The following is a 20,659-nucleotide window of genomic DNA, read 5'->3' as shown; positions in this document are numbered from 1 at the left end:
TTAATTGAGCTTATTCTCACCAGTTGTAAATGAATGCTCGCGCCTTGGGGCTGACTCTAATTGCTGTCGCTCTTGAACGACTCTGCTAACTTTTGCTTCGTGTTAACTAATGTGGACGGCGTCGGCCATGCACGCAGGAGCCTCGAAGGAAGGAACTTCACTCGTTGGGATCCGTTTCGAGACTGGTTTATTTACAAAAGATATTGAAGAAAGGAGAAGGGAAAGGGAGAAGAAACGCAAAGTCCACGTTCTCTTTTGGCCGCACCGAGGCCTTCGTCCTTGTCGGGGGCGCCCGCTCCACGCACTGAGTGGGCGGTTCGCCGAAAAGGCGGTGGAACGGATCAGGTTGTTGGTAGATGCGCCGGCCGGCACGTGCTGCAGTGGGGCGCCTCTCGTCTGTTCGCCGGCTCCCTCTTTCTCTTGTGTCGTCGGTCTCCCAACCACAGGTGCAACAATGTTAGCTGCTCGTTTGCGACTTTCAACATCCTCCCCCGCAATGAGCGCCGGCTCATTCCCGGCCACCATTGTTAGCACAGGCTGGCGCCTCACTGAGCTCGAGTGGGTACAAGGCTTGTACGGGTCGTCGCAGTTCGCTTTGGTTTGGGAGAAGGATCTTGCAAGCACGTATTCGGCCATCTCTTCCTGGAAAAGTCTGCAAAACACGACACATTTTCCACATCTGGCGTGGAGCCCGATCATCTCCGAGGAGAACTATGTCTCCCTCACCGATGCCTCTTCCTCTGCCTGGCTTTGTAACATGCGCTGAGCGAAGCTGCAGTAGGTATTCGCGTCTCCACCGTTTCCAGAATGAGTCAACAAGCCTGGTGCGTCTTTTCCATAGACGTGTTAGTGTCTGTGCTGACGATTTGACTTCGGTGGTCTCTCGGAAGGGAGGCAAGCTCGTTAGCCTGCGACCGACTAGGAAATGTGCTGGAGTCAAGGGCATAAGCTCCCCCGCGTCCGAAGAGACGAAAGTCAACGGACGAGAATTTACGGTCGCCTCGACTTGGGTTAGAACCGTGGAGAGGCTGTCATGGTCAAGGCAGCTCCTTCCGAGCACTCTGCGAAGGGTGGCCTTCAGGGTTCTCACTATTCTCTCCCAAAAGCCACCCCACCGCGCCGCTCTCTCAATAATAAATTTCCAACTGATATTTTGTGCACTAAAAAAGGACTGGACCTCGCTTCCCTTTATGGCGTGGAACATCTGGTTCAGATCTTTAGATGCCCGTTTAAATGTCAATGCGTTGTCGGACAGGACCGTCTTGCAGATTCCCCTCCTTGACACAAATCTCTTAAACGCCATCAGAAATGACTTCGCCGAGAGGTCTCTAACAAGCTCCAGGTGAACGGCTGGTGTTGTCGCACAAGTAAACAAAGCAACATAAGCTTTGTGTTCGGACCCGCTATCATTGTAGAATATGGGCCCCGCAAAGTCGATACCCGTCGTCTCAAATGGCTCAGCCTGGGTCACTCTGTAGGGGGGAAGCGGTGCAGTGGGCTCTTGTGCAGCTCGGCAACTCTGCCTCTGGCACGGAAGACAGCGTCGAATGACCGATTTGATGGTCTGTCTGCCTCGAATAATCCAGTAGCGTTCTCGAAGTTGGGATAACGTGTCCCGTACTCCGGCGTGCAGTAGGCGTCTATGCTCCCAAGAAATGAGCAAGCGTGTGAACGGATGAGACGGTGATAATATTACGGGATGCCTTGCGCTTTCTTCTTCTGTGCTGTACTGAAGCCGCCCGCCAACTCTCATAATACCGTCGGCGTCCAAGGATGGGTTAAACGCTATTACCGACGATGCCCGGTCGAGCGGTCTGGCGGCACGCAGCGCGCAAACATCGTTGCCGAACGCATCTAATTGACAGGTTCTTTGCCAAAGCTTTTCCGCGTCGGCTACCTCTTCAGCCGTCACCTCGCCCGTAAGTTTCGACCGGCCTCGGCAGTTTAGAATGAAACGCCTCACCCACGCTGTTACGCGGAGCACTCTCGTTAGTGAGCTATAGTCTTCCAGGTTCATTAGTGGTTCCGGTGTGCTCTCTGTGATGGTGTGAAGAATATGGACCGCTCGCTGTTCTGCCATGCAAAGCTCACCCTCCCGGATATCTGGAACCGCAATGACTCGGTCTTCTCTTTTAAGCCACTCCGGGCCTGTCCACCAGTCCTTGCGTCCGACCAGCTCCGCAGGCAATATGCCACGGGTAAGCAAGTCCGCCGGGGTCTCTTTGCCAGGACAATGTTGCCATACAGTTGGGTCTGTTAGCGTTTGAATTTCCTGCACTCGATTGCAAACGAAGGGTTTCGGCACCAAAAAAATGTAAATGAATGCTCGCGCCTTTGGGCTGACTCTAACTGCTGTCGCTCTTGGACGACTCCGCTAACTTTTGCTGCGCGTTCACTAAGGTCGACGGCGTCGGCCGTGCACGCAGGAGTCTCGAAATGGATCCCAACGAGTGAAGTTCCTTCCTTCGAGGCTCCTGCGTGCACGGCCGACGCCGTCCACCTTAGTTAACGCGCAGCAAAAGTTAGCGGAGTCGTCCAAGAGCGACAGCAATTAGAGTCAGCCCAAAGGCGCGAGCATTCATTTACACCAGTACTAGCTGCCAATAATGTGATTAGCATTATTCGGTAACCTCACCAAGTCTGCGGTATGTGTGGTTGTCCTCGGCTAACCTTTTTTACACCAACTTGGGTCCCTGCGTGGTCCGTGAAAATGCACACAGCATCGGGCAGCCGGGCTGGCGAAAGCGAGTTCGAAACTAACTCTCCGACAAACATGGATCACTGGCCATGTCACACTGGTTATGCGGCGCTATTCAGTGTGCCTTTTTAACATCAACTGGGGGACCAGGTTTGCGTCACCGGGTATGTGCGGCTGTTCAATGAACCTGTTTAAAGGCATGTTGGGTTTCTGGTTATGTGCCACTAGGTATGACTGCTGCACTTCGATAAACCTCTGCCGTCAACTTGGGTGCCTATGTGTGTGCCCTTGGGTTGGCGTTGCTGTTCAATGACGAAAAACAGTACTTTAAAGATGGCGCCTGCCGTGAACAGAACGAAACCCACGTCATATATTTTCGTACAATGTTATGTGCATCTATATTCAGACAGGTGTCGCGCGGGAATTTCGTGGCGGCACGCGAGAGGTCACAGCATTCGCATATTGGAAGCGCGAGCGAGCAGCCGTTTGCAGCATGTTACGCGTTTCAGCAATGGCGACGCGGTGTGTCGCTGCATGGCTTCAATGCTAATCGCAGTAACGCCGACATTCGTCCAGATGTGTTTTACAGAAATTCTTGTCGCGACCAATGCATTTGCCCTCTGCTATAACCGCAGCGGATTAGAATAGGAGAGTAGAGGATGTAGTGTGGTTGTGAAGCACAGTAACTTCGAAACCGCACTGCTGACACCCGCAGTGTCGTTGGTTGCAAACAGGTTGCGTCTTGGAGGTTCTGCAACGATTAAATTGGAAGCTGCTTACTTTTCAGCGCCGCGCATTTCCTTCGCTACAAGGCGGAAAAGCGAGATCGCGAAACTATGATTCAAGCGTTGAAATGACAGCAGAAGTGAAGGTAAGGTCGTATCGATTTAACCAGTTTTCTCTTAAGGAAGTGGTCAACCTCCAGTTCTTCAGACACCCATAGTTCTAGCGGTTCTTGCAAGACGGGAAAAACTCACCAGCTGCCCTTGGCGTAGTAGGTGGCACTCTAGGTGAAGGGCTGCCTCCACCACCACCACCACCACCACCGCCACCGCCACCGCCACCGCCAGTGTCTCCTCCAAAGATGTCCGCTTCGTCTGCTTCTTCAACTGCGCACACAAAACAAAACGTGAAGTCAGGGCGGACACGGAACGCATCCTTCGTCCTAACTCGTTCAAGATGTCGTTCAAGATGTGTTGTTTTATTTTTGTCACCACGTGCGCGGGTCTGCGGCTAGTTTATGTATTTGTGGTTCGAGGAGAGACCGCGTCTCTCCCTCAGCAGCCCGACCGGCTCATGGCGGTTCGGGTTGCTCCACACATTGGTGCACTCAACGGGCCCCGCCTGTCTCCGGCCCGCTAGGATTAAGGCAGTATTGCCCTGTCTCGGGCCCTTGGGCCCCGCTAGGGCTTGAAGAAGCGGCACCGGCCCATTTGCTGATGCGCCCAGCTTAGTCTTCGAGCGCCCGTGAGCGCTCTGCATAATATTCGAGCCATTCGATGCGAAGCTCAAGTGACAAGAAAATCTCGGGATTAGTTACTCTCGAAAAAAAAAAGAAAACGTTTTAATTGTCTTTTGGTCTGTTTTCTTGTAAAAAGCGCTACAATTGTTTTATGTCTTGAGAACACTTTATTCTAGCAAATATGGAGCGAACTAAAAGATGGTGTTTATACGGTCCGACTGTTACAGCCCTTTTACGATCGCGCTACTTCTCCTCGATTCGATTTATCCATTTGTTTAAATTGCGTCATTTTCCAGCATTTTATTTAATAACATCCGAATAAGCCGCATGGATATTGTGTGCTCGAAGTATCCTGGGTACAGCCTTAAAGGAGGGTGGTATCGTTTCGGGACAACATAGAGGCTACGTGTTGTGCACGTATTTTTAGAGTGTATGCTAGTTCATTCAATTAGTAAGCTAATATTTCCTTCAATTTAAACGGGTAATACAACTACGAGCCTTATTCGCCGTCAATGGTTCGCCTTTCGAGCAAAATTGACATTTTTTGTTTGTCTCCATGAGGCGCGCGGTGAAGGGGAGCTGAAAGCCCGGCTTTGGAGTTTGTAACATCCCAATTAACACGGCGGCCTTCTTTTGGGTAATTTGCTTTTGACTACGAAAGATAGCCTCCGATTGTCGACGTGGTTTTCACAGTCTACCATACACAAAGCTTGCAAGCAACTAGGAAAGATTTTGAGACACGAAAAAAGAACGTACCTATCGTTTATAATGTGGAATCACTGGCATCTAGAACCTACTTCTGCACAATATTTAATGGCTGTTCTCTTTGGTAAATTGTTTGCGATTAACAGTATTTTGCCTTAGAAACGTCGCCTGCTTCATATCGCAGGGCTTCTAAGGTTGCTTGTTCTAGGGGACCTTAGTTCATGTGCTATAGAAGACACCCTAATTATCGCTTAGGAATGGATAACACACGGCTCAAACTAAATGGAAGATGTGTTGCAAAAAATTGTTTTGTGGCCCCGCAACTGTACAACTTTTCCGGCAGATAGTGCATACATGCATGAAAACCATGGTGCACAGCGTTTCTTTGGAAAAAGAGAAGTGGCAGCTGCAAGACAGCATAAATAAATGTTTCATGGAAGTTATACTTTTCGAAGTTTCCAGTTGGCCTTTTGCAGCACAGACTGGCTAAAATGTGCGGAAAATATTTTGACCTTCACGCTACGAGCACGCGGTCATTATCGCGTTCCGATCGTATCCGAATCGACCACTGCACAAGGTCGCCTTCAATAAAAAGAAGACAATAATTCACCGACCATTACGACATTGCGTAACGCGAAATTTGACCGCAGCCCTGTACGGTTCTTTTTTTCATTTCGCGATATATTGGCCGGCGCGGATTATCTCCCAGTGCGGCGCGTTGCCGAGGGAGCGAAGTGTGACGTCACTATCTCAATTCTCGGGAGATCGCGAGAGGAAGTGCATGTCTGACGCGTGGGCGTGATTCACAGCTTGAAGAAGGACTTGAAGAAGGACTGATTCACAGCTTGAAGAAGGACTTGCTCAAGGACTACAATTACGCTATGTGCCACAGGAAATTTAACAAAATAATTATGTATGGTGCAAAACGAAACACCTTGTATAACTCCTGGCTTCGCCAAACTTAGAAATCCTAATAATTCGCTCTCGCGTCCGCAGCCAGACATCCGCTCATGGAGCGCTTTGTTACCATGTATGGTATCAGTGACGTCATCGGTGAACAGACGACGCGCTAAAGCCCCTTAAAGTTCGAAACATAGCCGCACGCCTTGAAGAACGCTGCCTCCTCCTCGCGTGCTCTGGCCGAGGCCGACGCCGCGTCGCTATTGGCCTGATAGCATCACGTGGGCCCTCGCACCTTGCTTCAGCGCCACTTTTATTCCGAGAAGAGTCTACGGTGTGGCGAGGAGCGCATGTTGGCGCCGTTGCTACGCTTGAGCAGTGTAGGTGGCGCCACGGTCGAGGAGGGAGTGTGAAAGAGAAGAGAAACGAGGGGGAGGGGAGGCCGAGTAAGAGAGTGTCGCTACTTTGCAAAGTTTAAGGGGTTTTATGACGTGCGCTGCCCTGTCGCCGTGTCGCAGCACTTGCGCAGCACTACGCTTTTGTTCACACGCTTTCGCCATAACCTCCGCTTTCCGCCTCATTGCTCCGCTGCACCCTCCACCTTCGCTTTCCTCCTCGCTCTCTGTTTGCTATCGCCGTCTTTCTTCGCCCGCTGCGCTCCGTGTTCGCTCTCTCGTCCTTCGACTTGCTCGTTCGCTCTGTTACACCGAGGAATCAGCTTATTGCCGCAGGAACAGGGACCTAGGAGCTGCGCTCTAATAACTTGCTATCATGTCAGCGAGCACCACAAAGGACCTTTGTAAAACGCGACGTTTTGTAGACCTCTAAGTCAGTGCAATGTTTTTGTGGTCATATTTTTTGTGTGCTACGTGATATATATCTGTTGTTCGTTCCTCAAACTATTTGTCTGCTCACCCTGAACAAGAAATGAGTGTAAAGTCAACTCAAAGTGCGAGCTCCAATTCGTGCCTCAGGGAAATGCACATAAGCTGCGAGCCGATAAACATTGAATAACGTGAGGAAATTCATTTTTTTTTTGCTCACCGCTCACTGTTCCCAGCAACAGGTAGGCGACAAATCCAGCAAGACCGATAAACAGGCAAAGCATGATGACGGCGAACATGATTCTCTGTGGGCTGGCATCATCTCTGGAAAGTCGAATAATAAAGTGGACATTAAGGGCAGGGGCCCATGCAGTACAATGTGAGTACAGGGTTCTTAACTGATGCACATATCAGTAGGCTGATTAGTTTAACCATACTTTTACGAAAAGAGCTGACCAAAGGCCTCTCCCAGTAATCTACTGTTGCCGCTGTCTACTTTCGGTACACACCATGCTGGGCCTCGAAATTTTTGAAAAACCATCGAGAAGCCTGATCAATAGCACTCGTAGTAGCGCACCCAATTACAGGACCTCTGTGCATTCTAGGAATTGTCCAACTGTTTTTTTTCTGTATTTATTGTGATGGAAAATTAAGCTATTCGGAATGCTGCAGTGCTTGGAGCGGCCAGTCGCGCGGCAATTTTGCGTGCATTTGCGTGGTATTTGCACGCTCGGAAAAACACTTTTATGTAGCCCATATGGAATAACAGAAAGCCGCATCGGCAGTTTTTCATGTCACTCTACAACTTTCTCGTTGACTCTTTTCATCTAATTACAACATTTGAGAAGCTGAATAATGAATATACGCTAATTACCTAATTAGACGGAATGAAAAAAAAATAATTTGAGTGTCTACAAGCGACGGCAATCAACATTGCCTTGGTTCTGTCCAGCTACGTGGCATTCGCATATTTTGAAACTCTGGCTAAAGTTAGCTGGGACACCTTCTTTTAAGCAATTCTTCAAAATAAATTTCTAAACAATTTCAGAAAATGAATTTCTGGCAGATTTGTGGAGCGAAAAATTTGTGCCACGATTTACCCTCAAGTACTACTACACTACTATATATTCTCTTTATGGAGGCATTGCACTATGTTTTTTTCGTGCTCTCATTGGAAAAAGGAAAACATGAAGAAAATGTGCGCGCAGTAATAAAAACATTGGCTGCATGTCGACTTACTCTTTGTCAGCTGGAAAGTGCGATGACGAAAAGAGTGAGCTCATGAAACCACCCAAAAGCCTCGTAAGTAGAGAGATAATAAACTCAAGCAATTCTTTAGAGAAACAAATTGTCACAGAAGCAGGGCTTAGCATTGCACTTGATTCGACGACAAATAGCCTTTAGAGAAAGAAATTGTTACACAAGCAGGGCTTAGCATTGCACTTGATTCGACGACGAGTAGCTATTCCATAATCGCACAGAGATCGCCCTCTATATGTGGCTTCGAAGTGGGGAGGCTCTGCAGCATCGCGCAGTTGCAGACAGTATACCGACTATCAAGCGCTGCTAATAGTAGTTCTGAAAAGTACCGCTAAGTACTCTTGGTAAGTGCCTCAGTGATGAAGGCACTAAGCCATCATATTGCTACGCAGATCATCCTACATGTTTCTGGCCCACTCATTCACAGAATAATTAAATGAAACGGCACGTTAGGCGTTAACTGCTCACGCTTCCAGTGGGTACGCCATTTTTTCCACTTGGCAAACCTCGCTAACTGACATTGACATACCTCGCTAACTCACCGGCTACCATTCTTAAATTACATGTGGCTTGACGGCACCAAAAAAAAGGTAATTACTGATTTTTAGTGAGTAATTTACGCATTTCAGTGGCTTGTGCGAGTAATGTCGGCCTCCTTCCGTAATCTTGCTCAAGGACTACAATTACGCTATCTGCCACAGAAATTTAACAAAATAATTATGTATGGTGCAAAACGAAACACCTTGTATAACTCCTGGCTTCGCCAAACTTAGAAATCCTGAGTAGGTACTATATTATAAAACGGTGGTCGGGGGAGGAAAAGGAAAGTTAAAAAAAAAAGCATTCAGCCGCGTCAACGTCTAATAGTGCGCATGTGCCCAATTTCACGTTTACATTTCGGCACAGCTTGCGAAAGGCGCATGGTGAATGAGCGCACAATTGCGTGAGATTAATCTTCAGTCCTGTACTCCCCATAAAACACAAACACTGCATGACATTGGGCGTTCCACAGCACTAAAATAAACAAAGTTGTCATTATGTTGTATGGAATTTAACCCCTTCCCGAAATGCTGACTTTAAATCGCTATCAATATGTGCCTTTTATCGGTACCTTTCCTTTTCCTTTTTTGTCGTCATGCTTTTGCAAAGTATTGCTGCTTTCCACTTGGATATGTTAAAGAATTGAATTCCTGGGTTTTGCGTGCATACACCAAGATTTGATTAGGAGGGACGTCGTGGTGGAGGACTGCTGATTAATCTTGACCGTCAAGGAATCTTTACCCTGCCTCGAATGCACGAGACACGCTGTTTAAATTTCGCCCCCATCGATATGCGTTGCCGCGGCCGGGATTCGATGCCGCGACCTCGTGCTCAGCAGCGCCATTTCATAGCCACTACGCCAACGCGGCTAGTCTTAGTACTTAGTCCCTTAGTGTAATAATAATGGCAGTTGGTAGTGATCGCTGCACCTATGGAAGTTTTTTGTTTGTAGACGGTTCACGTTGCTTTTTTTTCCGTGATGACCACTCACAAACAAGCTCACTTGTGCATCCTGTAAACATATTTTGGCAGTTTTCCTTCCTTAATTTTGACAGGATGTGTGCTTGTTCTCATTTCTTTCATTACCCATAGACACACCCTTCTAATATCCGTTTTTCATTCAGAGAAATCCCATTTTTGTTCGCGTCGCGCTTTATGACTAAACGTTCGAGACCATGCATTTACTGGTTATTACTTCTTTTCATTCTCTTCATCTTTTTCTGCCGCTACAGTTCCTAGGAGGTTAAAGAATTGTCTATATATATATATATATATATATATATATATATATATATATATATATATATATATATATATATATATATACACGGATGACTTCGCTTCCTTGTTCTCTGTAACTATCAAATGTAATCCATACTTATCAACATAGGCAACGCCATTTCCCGTCCCTCACATTGTTCTCGCCTAACAACTTGTGTTCCTCCTCGCTCTCGGTACAGAGAGCGTTTACAAACCCTGCCATGGGAAAGAAACTGGCCTAGCCTAACAAAGTCTTCCTGTCGAAACGTTTGCTCGGAGCCGAGGCTGCCTTTTCCGTCCACTCCTTGTCATCCCGTTGTGTTGTGTGCCTGTATGGAAGGTGTATTTGATAGCAACACTGTGCCAAACTCACAGGATATTCCACTGCCGCTCATGGCTGCAAAGCAAAAGAAACACAAGGAACGAGGCATCAGAACATTACTTCTCGGTCACTTCTTCCGCATGTGCGACTTCTGGGGATGGCACCAGTTTCCAGATACACTCTTAGAAATAGTTACACCCTTTGGGGCGTATCTTGTCCCACGACAATAATTGTCATCTGTCTTGTCCGCGTTTCCTTTCTTTGACGCTGCGAGCCCGGTACTTCCCAGTCACGAACCGCATGCGCGTTATCAGTGTGACGCAGCTTCTCGAAAGGAAAGTAGCGAGCGCCGAGCTTTCAAGAGAGGAAACTCGGGCAAGACAGACGACGATTATTGTTGTGGGACAAGATACGCCCCAAAGGGTGTAAATATTTCTAAGAGTGTATGCACAGTCGAACTCGCGGTAAAAATGCACTGCTGTCTTACTTAACAAAAAAGTAAGGACGCTGCTTGACACATTGCAGCACAATATTGCTGGAACGGCATTGTATTTCGTGGCATAACTGGAAAATGATTATCTCGAAACTGGTGTGATCCCGAGAATTCGCTAGAAGCGAATGCGTCTTGCAAGCTCGCCTGCTACAATTCTTAAATTGCAATATCTGCCGTAAGGTCATTAATTACGCAGTTAGCCGGTGTAACTATGCTAAATATTCAGTAAGGCTAATCTATTTACCGCAGAAACGATGTCTGCCTCATCGGGTGATATATATCAAGGGTTGGAAGGGCGCTGTCTACCACAAAATTAAAAGAAAAATGGTGCACTGCATAAAAAAAAAGAAAAGACTGGTACGCCTCGTGCCACCTGATATGCAACTGAAATTTTTTAGTAACAATTTTTATTCATACGTGTGTACAACGTGCTCACTGGATATGCAGCGGTTCAGGGATAAACGCACGCAAGTTTATGCGACACGCACTGATGGGGCATGATGAGTGGGACACTGTTTCAGTGAAATAATAAATAAATATGTGAAAAACATAGTGTTGCCGGCAAGCGGAGGCTTGCCTCGTTCGCCCGCTGTTTATCGATTTGTTTTCCGTCTTCCCGTTACCCCGTTGTCAGAAACAAACATAGCGGAATATGAACTCTGACGAAGTAAGAAAAGAAGATTTAGCAGAAAATGAACGGAAATACACAAAACATAAGAGTATTACGAATATAAAATAGTGAACGATGCGCCATTTGAATGAAACAACAGGACTACACCGTAAAATGACTTACATCCCTAAAGATAAACGCAGCCTACACCCTTACACCCAAAAGGTGTAAGCTTATTTGTAGACGGATTTACACATTTATTAATTTTATAACGTTGTAAATAGCTTTACATATGTAGATTGCAACAAAAACGTTCCTGGTTCCCAAGTTTCCAAAAAAATGGCTGTGGCTTAGGTAAGGTTAAGCCCAGGATGCGAAGCATACTAGCCTTTATTTTAGTTGTTGAACCACTGTTTAGCCTGGTGAACTGCTGTTGCTTGGCTATATTTGGTTCGGCTAGACGAAGAAACAACTCATGCATTACTTCTTCGCCTTCAAGAGTGGAACGCGACAGCGTTCCCGTCGACCCGCCAAGGGGTGTAAGACAATGGGCTACAGGGCAGCGACTACGCGCCCCGCATTGGACGCGGTGAGCGTCGAGCAAAGCAGCGTTCGGCGCGGCAACGAAATGTGCGCCTGAGCAAGAGACGCACGCCTTAGAAACAGCGCGTTTCTAAGGCAACACCGCATTCACTAGAGGCGCTTTTGTACCGCTTTGAAGCGTTGTACTCGTGGCTCAGTGGTAGCGTCTCCGTCCCACACTCCGGAGACCCTGGTTCGATTCCCACCCAGCCCGTCTTGCAAGAGTTGAGCCAAAGCCACTTCTCCTCTGTCGTGACGTCACGGTGTCACGTGATTTCATGGTCACCGCCGCGCCTGAGGAGCTGGGTTGAGCCCTCGTAATATGCTTCGCATAAAAGTCCTCAAGCTTCGACACCGATAACAAGGTCTGGCTATCTGTTGCGCTTAATCTCCTCGAGGGTGCGCTCACAGGGCGCAGGTGACAGACGTTGGCGTGACGCAGCCGTCGGACGGGAACGCACGACGACGGCGGCGACGGTGATAACGGCGCAACAGGGCCTCTAACGCACGCTTAATTGCTCTCGGCATATTTTCGTTTGCGGCAAAGAGAAGGAGAACGCTTACACGAACAAACGACGACGAAACATTTCCGGTGTGAACACACACCTTTTTTGCATACGAGCGCGTTCCTCGCTCACCCAACAGATGTCGCCGGCGACGCGCGTCATATCGGATCGGTAAATTGGCGCCCTCGCTTTCAGGAACCACCACAGACCACGCGCATTTAGCACGATAAGCGCGCGAGCGAGCAACGCTGGCTGCGGTGTGCGCTTAATTACAGCGCAACAATTTCCGTTTGACAGAGTGCTGACATATCTTATTGCGATAGCAACTATATGGCCACTCCGGGCGCATTTCTGCCGTCGCCGTCGCCGTGAGGTTCCGTATGAGTGAAAGCGTGTGAGGTTGAGTCCGCAAACGCGGTTCAATCTCGCGTGCGCAAGCGACAAACGCCACCCAGATGCGCGCCCTCTGCTGTAGCGCGTGAGGCAGGGGGCATAGAGTTTCTCACTACATTACCTAGAGGGAAATCTGGCGCTGCTGCGCTGTGGTATGCATGGGAATGCCGGTATGTTGTGGATTCGGATTGGCATCGTTCTCGTAGACACAGGACACCTTGAAGACGCGCTTGGAATCATTGTTCCGTCTGTCACAATGATTCATTTTCTACTAGAACAGCACGTGAAAAGCTGGTTTAGCTTTTTTATTACGCGAAAACATGTTTTGTTTAACTGTGAGAACTTGTTATTGTGTGTACGACTACATGTTACGTAAAAAGTATCAGCGGGCCGCTAAAGTTGGAGGACAGACGACAAGGTTCGCGCTCGCTTTGCAACAGTTCGTCGTCTGTTCTTGCTTTTCTTCGCTTGGTCATGCATCGTGGGTGAATAAAGATGTAATATGCGTGAATGGAAACATTTTATGAAGATTTTACTTTGAGAACGCGCTATTTGCGTAGCCATGTCCACGTTTTAGACGAAGCCTCTTACAACACCAGCCAACACGAGCCTCGCAGACACATATACCGTCATTCCCATGACGGCACGGTGCCCCCTTAAGAAACTCCCACAGACGGAGGCGCCAGATTACCCTCTAGGTGTTATAGTGAGAAACTCTATGGCAGGGGGTTAAGGCGAGGGATGAGGTGCGTTCTTCTCCGGCGGCTGCTACGGTGCCTCGATGTCCTCATCGCCCGCCGTTCCGCACTGAGTGGAGACAACCGCGGCGTCTACTACTGCGTTGGCCACGCGACTCGCGGACACCGGAATGGACGGCTTTGGGGGACGCGGTAGGGACGTGTTGCCGGCGCTCGTGTGTTTTGAAAGCGATCTGCGACTGGGCAAAGTGCTCGCCCGCGCGGGCCTAATCTTCAAAGCGATCTGCGATGTTTGCAGAGTGTGCCTGTAGCCCGTAGCTCGGTATGCGCTGTGATTCATACGTTTCGTTCGCGTTGAAGCGACATATGCACGGAGGTCAATGGGCTTGCGGCTGCTGCCACTATTCCTGAATCCAGCGTTCTCACAGACAGCTTCCGCTGTCATCGAGTGAGGGGTGTTCATGTTTACCGGTCCGCGCGTGGCACTGTGCTGGTTAATTTAGTTAAAACACGTTGACGGTCGAGCTGGTTTGAATCCATGATACAATGTGTAAGCGCGACTGAACAAGGACGTAGAAAGAAGCAGACGCGCATATACAGCGCTGTCTCTGTGTGTCTGTCTCTTTCTATGTCCTCGTTGGGTGAAGCTTTCATATTCTATAATTGTTAATTTAGTTAGTAAGCGAATGTTTACAAGAGTATACGGCTGGTAAAGTATTATCCTTACTTCGTACAGTTATTTAATTTGCTATCGCAGTTGGTCCTTCGCCTTTGGGATGGAACGGCGAATTGTTCTGAGACCTCGAAGCCATCGAAAAAGAAGATACCGGCAAGCCTATTAGTGCCTTAACTAATTTAACATAACCGTCTTCTCTACAACCAGTCTTGTTTTGTTTCTTTGTAAATGGTTTCTGTGTTTTGAGGTCATGACGCATAGGTTTATGTCACGTGGGAGAGCAGCGCAACAGCTCGCCCAACTTCTCGACTACGCTGGTACATCGGGCGTCAAAAAAATTGGAGGACGCTTAAGCTTCGCCTTCAAGAGTGGAACGCCATAGCGTTATCGCACCCCGTTCGCACCGCCTACTCATTCGCTCGCCATGCCCTTGACGAGACGAAGGGGAGAAGCGGGCGAGTGGCGCGCCACCTGTCGGGGCAGCGCCGTGCATTGCGAGGAGGGGGCCTTCTGTGTTTGCCGCAAGATGGCTCTGCGTGTGCGCCAAGCACAGAGGAAATGCAGCGGAAACGTACTTCGCCTCTCGTTTAACTGCGTCTTCAGTAATTTACATGCTGATAATTACCGATATACACCGCAGTATAACATTCTACGGCACGTTTCTAAGGAAACACCGCATTCACTAGAGGCGCTTTTGTCCCGCATTGGACCCTCGAACTCATGGCTGTGTGGTAGAGTCTGCTTCACACTCCGGAGGCCTTGGCTCGATTCGCACCCAGCCCATCTTGCAAGTTGTTTTTTATTTATCAATTACCTTCCCGGATTTTTCGCTCACGGCCAACGTCGCCAACACTGGCTTTTCTGTGACACGAGCTCCTTAACGGTCTCGCGTTAAAAGGAATATCAGCGTAGGAGGCTTCTTTGGCCATGATGCAATGGAGAGGGATCGTACAGTAACACACTCATCTGCGTCCGTGTATGCACGAAAGCTGTCGCGAAGGGTACTTCATCGATGAGAATTAGCTTTTAAGTACAGGACAGGCGCATCGGTACGACACAATATCGGCGGTACAGGCGGAAGAAAAGGATGCAGCTTGCACATGTGTTGAAACGTAGCCAGTTACCCTTGTGTGCCGGTAGTTTCTACGCATTCCATCACATAACACCCTTGTTTATCAATCGCGGTGTAATATTCGTGATTGAGTTGAAGAAGCAGAAAAAGAAAAATATGTCACTTTTAACAGCAGTTCTTACCCGACGACTCAATTCCGGAGAGCCCGTCTGGAAATGCGAAAAAAAAAAGATACCAGCATCAAGGGAAATTGATTGGTTGTAATGCTACGCTATTTCTCAATTTTCGCTTTGCCATCTCTGGTCTGGCATCACCGCCACTATTCGGTGTCGGTAGTAGTTAGTAGGTGATCGAAACAGCACTGATCCAAGTAAAAGTAACAGCGAAACCTGGAACATCGGGGGCAGTTTAAAAAAAACGTCGCAATTTGACGTCTAACACAGAAACTGCAAGTACTATTACATTATCATTGAACATTTGTTGCCAGTTCATGTTACGTTAAGACATTAAAAAAATGATGAAACTGAGACCCAGCATGACTTCTCAAAGACGCATGCTAGCCTTCAATGTGAAAGCGTGCACGTAAATGAAAACTGGTTCCCGTAAGTCAATTCGGAGCTGCGCTGCGCGAATAGGCACGCCGACACACGGAGCCAAAATGGAGGACGAAAACAAAAGTGACTCTGAAAAGAGCCATGCGCTCGACGAGCGTACTCACCGCCTCCGAATGACGACATCTCAGACATCTCAGCTGCAGAAAAAAGAGAATCGCGTGTTAAGCACGTTCGAGCTCGTTACGGGCGAATTGATTCCGGAACTGGTAGTGGCTGCCGGGACTTACTCATGGCTGGAGCGGATTATTCGCTCGAAGTCGGAGAACGGTCGAGGAACACAGACAGAATGTCTTCAGAAGGTGTGGACTGCGAAGAGTTAAAGCAAAGCGTATACGATCAAGATCAAGACGCACGAGGAACAACACCGCTATCCTTCTGCACAGAAGTGGTTAAATTATGTGTCCAGCGGCGCGCACACACGCGGTCGCACACACACGCACACAAACTCACATACATCGTCATTCACGAGAATTCTTTATATAGTATTGCGATGATCGTCGCTAATGAAGATTTTAGGGCTTGGAAGCTAAAACAGGGAGTAAGCGGAAGTACGCGGAGTAAATTGCGTTGGCCGAACGCACTTGCAAGGAACTGGTAGCCGGCATATAAGAGGAGCAAGGTCGGGACGACGCCTGGAAGTCCTGCAACCGCTCTAACGCTCAAACGGGACTGCCTAAGGTAAACGGGCTACGTTTTTCTATAAGTGACATTTCCCCTTGCCCAGCACCGTTCGCATTTCCCGAAGTTACTATAGCATAGCTTACGAGCTGCGGCAGCACGCGGTGCCTTTTACAGCGCGACGTGTCGTCTGGAACCCTGTCGTGTGGAAATCGTATGGAACACCGCGCTCGGTGCAGAGGCGGAGGCCTACTTTCGAAGCGCTGGAAGATTCCAGACGTGTAAGGAGAAAAAGGCGGCCTTAAGAGGCGGTGACGCTCACGGTGAGAGGTCGGCGCTTCCCGAAGAGCGTACACGTCCGCTCGGCTGCGCACGTCACCGAAGGAACGAGTCCCAACGGTCGGTGGCACGCAACGGTCGCGTGAAATTCACGCGCGGTGGCAGCCGTTAAAAGACGGCCTCGGAAACTGTGGCCCGTACCCACTGTGGGAGATCGGCGAAGAATCATTGTCAGCGTTATCACGTTTTGCCCCCTACGGTAGAGAGCAGTGATCGTTAGTTTTCATTCTTTCAAGCAGTGGAATTTTTCCTACAGTGGTGACGCGAGCTATGGTCACATCGGCGAATGTGTCTTAACGGCGGAGTGAGCGTGAAATTCAAAGAGCTAGGGTTGTATTGACAACTTTTCTTGACGCCACTGAGTGATCCTTTTTTACCAGATAAATTATACGTCTGTCCCAGTGCAGCTATAGAAAGCAAACAATTTTCTACACCCTACTGTACGACTCTCAGTGAAATTGGGTGCTGAAGGCAAGGCTAACCAACCTCTTTTTGCAAAGAAGACAGCGAGGAAAATCCTTGCACATGCGCGTTCGGGACGTTGAGTTTCGAACGCGCATAACTCATTTGGTGGCGCCATCTCCTCGCGGCACACATTAGTACGCTTTAGAATTCTGAATTTCAAACGCTCGCTCGCTCGGACGACTCGTACCCCGTGACTCTCCAGTCATCAGATATTTTTTGATCGCACTGCTCCCGCCGAGGTAGACGGAAGGCTTGAATGAACGAAGACTCCCGATTCAATTCTGTTAAGTCGGTGGGTTTAGGAGGATCAGAAAAGAAACGGGGAAGGCAGAGATGTCAACCAGAAGAGCGTCTGGTTGGCTGCGCTACGCTGGAGGACGGGAAAAACAGAATAGAAAGATAGAATGGAGAGATAGATTGAGAGAGGAAGGAGAGACGGCGGCGAATTCTCGCACGCGCGCCTACGAAACCACTAAGTTAAAGGCGTTGAAACATGTCAGAGACAAATGTGACAGGCCTGTGGACTCACGTTTTTGTTTCTTGAGGGGTAGCTTCATGGAGTGCAATGAAAACTAACCGGAAGCCTAAATTTCGAAATCTGCTCTTGAATTGGGCAGTATATTGGATTATAAGTGCTTTAATGCGCGTAATGGACCATTCGCTGGAAACGATTGTGGTAATTTAGACACATATTTTAATAAATATACAATAATTGCAGAATAACCCTAGCCCAGGAGGAAAAAAATGTTTGAGTAGCACCAGCAAATACAATATGCACGCATGGTACAACAGTACGGGTGACAATGTACAATGACTCGTGAGAGAATTCTAAGAGAAGCAAAGGAGGTACGGAAGGTGGATAAAAAGCTATAGGCGTTGTTCAATGGATAACCGCAATTTTTATGCACCAGCCCATTTTTATTATTCTGTCAGTTTCCTTCTTATGATATGTGAGTAATTGAGCTAGGTAACCATACTCCTTCACAGACTCTAAATGCTGACTGACGATCTTGAACTCTCGATCCCTTTCCAGGATATTAATAATTATCTTTGTCTTCTGCATTATAATCTCGAACCTCAGTTTTACACTCTTTCCCTCAACGTCCTAAATGATTTGTTGCAATTCGTCCCCGGTGTTCATGAACAGGAAAATGTCATCACACTTGCCATTGATCCTTGCTCCTAAGTCTTCCCAGTTTAACAGCTTGAATACTCCTTCCAAGCATGCAGTGAACAGCATCGGATAGATTGTGTCTCCTTGTATGAACCCTTTCTTTATAGGTATTTTCCTACTTATGGAGAATTAAGGTTGCTGTGGATTCTCTGTAGATATTTTCTAAGGTATTAAGGTAAGCCTCTTGTACTTGATGATTACCTAATGTCTGTTTCACTGTTGGCATCTCTACTGACTCAAATGCCTTTTCGTAGTCTATAAAAGCCATATAGAGAGACTGGTTGTAGTCTGCTAATTTCTCTATTACCTGATTGATGACGGATGTGATCCATTGTAGAGTATCCCTTCCTGACGCCAGTATATTGTCTTGGTTGACTGAAGTCCAGTGTTGCCTTTATTCTGTTGGAAATTACCTTGGTGAATATTTTACACAGTACTGTAAGTAAGCTAATGGGCCTATAATTTTTGAATTCTTTAACGTCTCCCTTTTTGTAGATAAGTATAGTGTCGACATTCTTCCAGTTCTCTGGGTTCCTTGAAGTCGTGGAACAGTTCGTATAAAGAGCCGGCAGCTTTTCAAGCATTATATTTCCTCCATCTTTGATTAAGTCGACGGTTACTCCACCTTCTCCTGCCGCTTTTTCCCATTTCATGTTTTAAGGCCCTACTAACTTCATCGCTATTTACAGAAGGAGCCTCTATAAACAGTTAATTTTTACTTTGAATTAAGTATCGTGGCTTCTCAGGGTACTGCACAGGTCAGTATAGAATTATTCTGCTGATTTAACTATGTCTTTGAATTTGCTGATGGCGTTACCCTGCTATTATATTGAAATGAATATTAGAAAGTTTGGCGGCTCTAAAGCCGCCAAACTCTCCTAATATTGGCACCGGCTACTCCTTGTCACTTCGCAAAGGAAACAAATTTGCATAAAAAGGGAGAATAGCGACACAATATACGGCACTCACTAGATCACTTTATGAATAAAAAAGTATACAGTCCGACAGTACGTGAGTCGCAAAGTTATGTGCATTAGTTCAGTCCACGTACGCATATATAAAGTCAGATATTCTGAACAGCCAAAACACACACCACATTTAATACACTGCAAGTACAGAACAGGATTATACATATTGCGTAAAAGTTGCGATCACCTCATAAACCGATTATGAACAACGAACAACGTTTCTGTTCCTCATTTAGCGTATGCGGATCATCTGATACTTAATATATTCCAGAAATGTTGGTGTCTTCGAAAAAGTTTTTCAGAGCAAGAAGCGCTCTCTTGAAGGCCCGCAGTTGGCCATAGGCCAAGTATCTTTTTTAGAGTGAATGGTCTTTTGTCTAATATCAACCAATTTGCTTGCAGTACCCTTCTTTGTGGATCGTATTTCGTGCACTCGAGGAGAAGATGATGCACATCTTCGTCTGGATGGCCACAAGAACACTGCGGACTAGAGACACGCTTTATCCTGTACAAGAAGTGTTTCGTAAATGCAGTACCAAGACGCAGGTGGTGTACCAATGTTTAAAATTTTCTGTTGTTTCTTAGATTTTCCGGCATTGATAAGTTTATACGTGTGTCTATGAAGTATAACTCCGAGTTTTTAGTTTGCTGATAAAATCAGGTAGTTTTGCTGAGGCGACAAAGAATCAGTCTCAGGAGCACACGGACGTCACTATGCAATAGGGGATGATTGGTTGTCTCTCCGTTATTGTGCGCCCGATTCGCAGCTGCATCCATTGCAGTATTACCAGGAATATTGCAGTGCCCAGGTATCCACTGAACTGCAATTACGTGGTTCATTGAGCTTCATTCTGTATGTCCTCCGAGTGTCTCATACAATAGCAAAGTGTTCAAAGAATTTTTCTTATTGCTCTGTAGTAATGGGAGAGCGGCTTGCGAATCTCTAAGGATAGCACATTTTTGCGAATGTTTTTCTGATGGTATGAAACGCAAAGCACACAGGCTTGCAAGCAGTTTTGCCACGGTAGAAAATGTAGAATGACAAAGACGCTAAATGTGGAATGACGAATGCTGAAGTCGAGGAATATGTATGACACACTGCTTCCTCAGTCATTCTCACGTTATAATTTCGAATATCCCTTATCTTATTCTATTCTTCGAAATGCGAAAACACCCGTGTACTTAGATTTAGGTGCACGTTAAAGAACCCCAGGTGGTCAAAATTTCCGGAGTCCCCCACTACGGCGTGCCTCATAATCAGAAAGTCGTTTTGGCACGTACAACCCCATATATTATTATTATTATTCTATTCTATCTGATATCTTAGGTTGGACACTTTCATTCTTTGTCCTTTCTTTATTAGGTCCTTTGCTACTTGCACACCAGACATATTAATACCCTTACGGGTGTTAAACAGGTGTTTCCTGAATTTACACCCATGTGTACACCCTATCCGTACCGTTTTCTGCCAAAACACCCT

General features: G+C 47.3%; 1 protein-coding gene and 1 long non-coding RNA gene across 4 annotated transcripts in view; one reads left to right on the top strand and one right to left on the bottom strand.

The window, feature by feature from the left end:
- The window catches only part of LOC135921391 (uncharacterized), a 50,379-nt gene extending 33,683 nt beyond the window's left edge, over positions 1–16,696 (bottom strand). The window contains exons 1-7 of one of the 3 annotated variants that reach the window (XM_070525977.1): positions 16,556–16,696; positions 15,843–15,921; positions 15,720–15,752; positions 15,184–15,210; positions 10,023–10,046; positions 6,810–6,913; positions 3,676–3,807 (exon numbers count right to left, since the gene is read on the bottom strand). In XM_070525977.1, coding sequence (XP_070382078.1) covers positions 3,676–3,807; positions 6,810–6,888 — 211 coding nt within the window. In that variant the 5' untranslated portion in view covers positions 6,889–6,913; positions 10,023–10,046; positions 15,184–15,210; ... (1 more) ...; positions 15,843–15,921; positions 16,556–16,696. Of the gene's footprint in view, positions 1–3,675; positions 3,808–6,809; positions 6,914–10,022; positions 10,047–15,183; positions 15,211–15,719; positions 15,753–15,842; positions 15,922–16,379; positions 16,531–16,555 lie in introns of those variants that run through there. The other 2 variants (XM_070525979.1, XM_070525978.1) reach the window with 2 other exon arrangements.
- Positions 1–20,659, top strand: part of LOC135921392 (uncharacterized) — a 74,947-nt gene that overhangs the window by 39,770 nt on the left and 14,518 nt on the right. The window contains exon 3 of the long non-coding RNA XR_011508695.1: positions 19,582–19,725. This is a non-coding gene — a long non-coding RNA (uncharacterized lncRNA). The remainder of the gene's footprint in view (positions 1–19,581; positions 19,726–20,659) is intronic.

Source organism: Dermacentor albipictus, chromosome 9 (assembly GCF_038994185.2).
Source record: "Dermacentor albipictus isolate Rhodes 1998 colony chromosome 9, USDA_Dalb.pri_finalv2, whole genome shotgun sequence".
NCBI classification, from domain to species: domain Eukaryota; kingdom Metazoa; phylum Arthropoda; class Arachnida; order Ixodida; family Ixodidae; genus Dermacentor; species Dermacentor albipictus.
The sequence above is the reverse complement of the archived record's forward strand: the minus strand, read 5'-3'. Positions and strand labels throughout refer to the sequence as shown.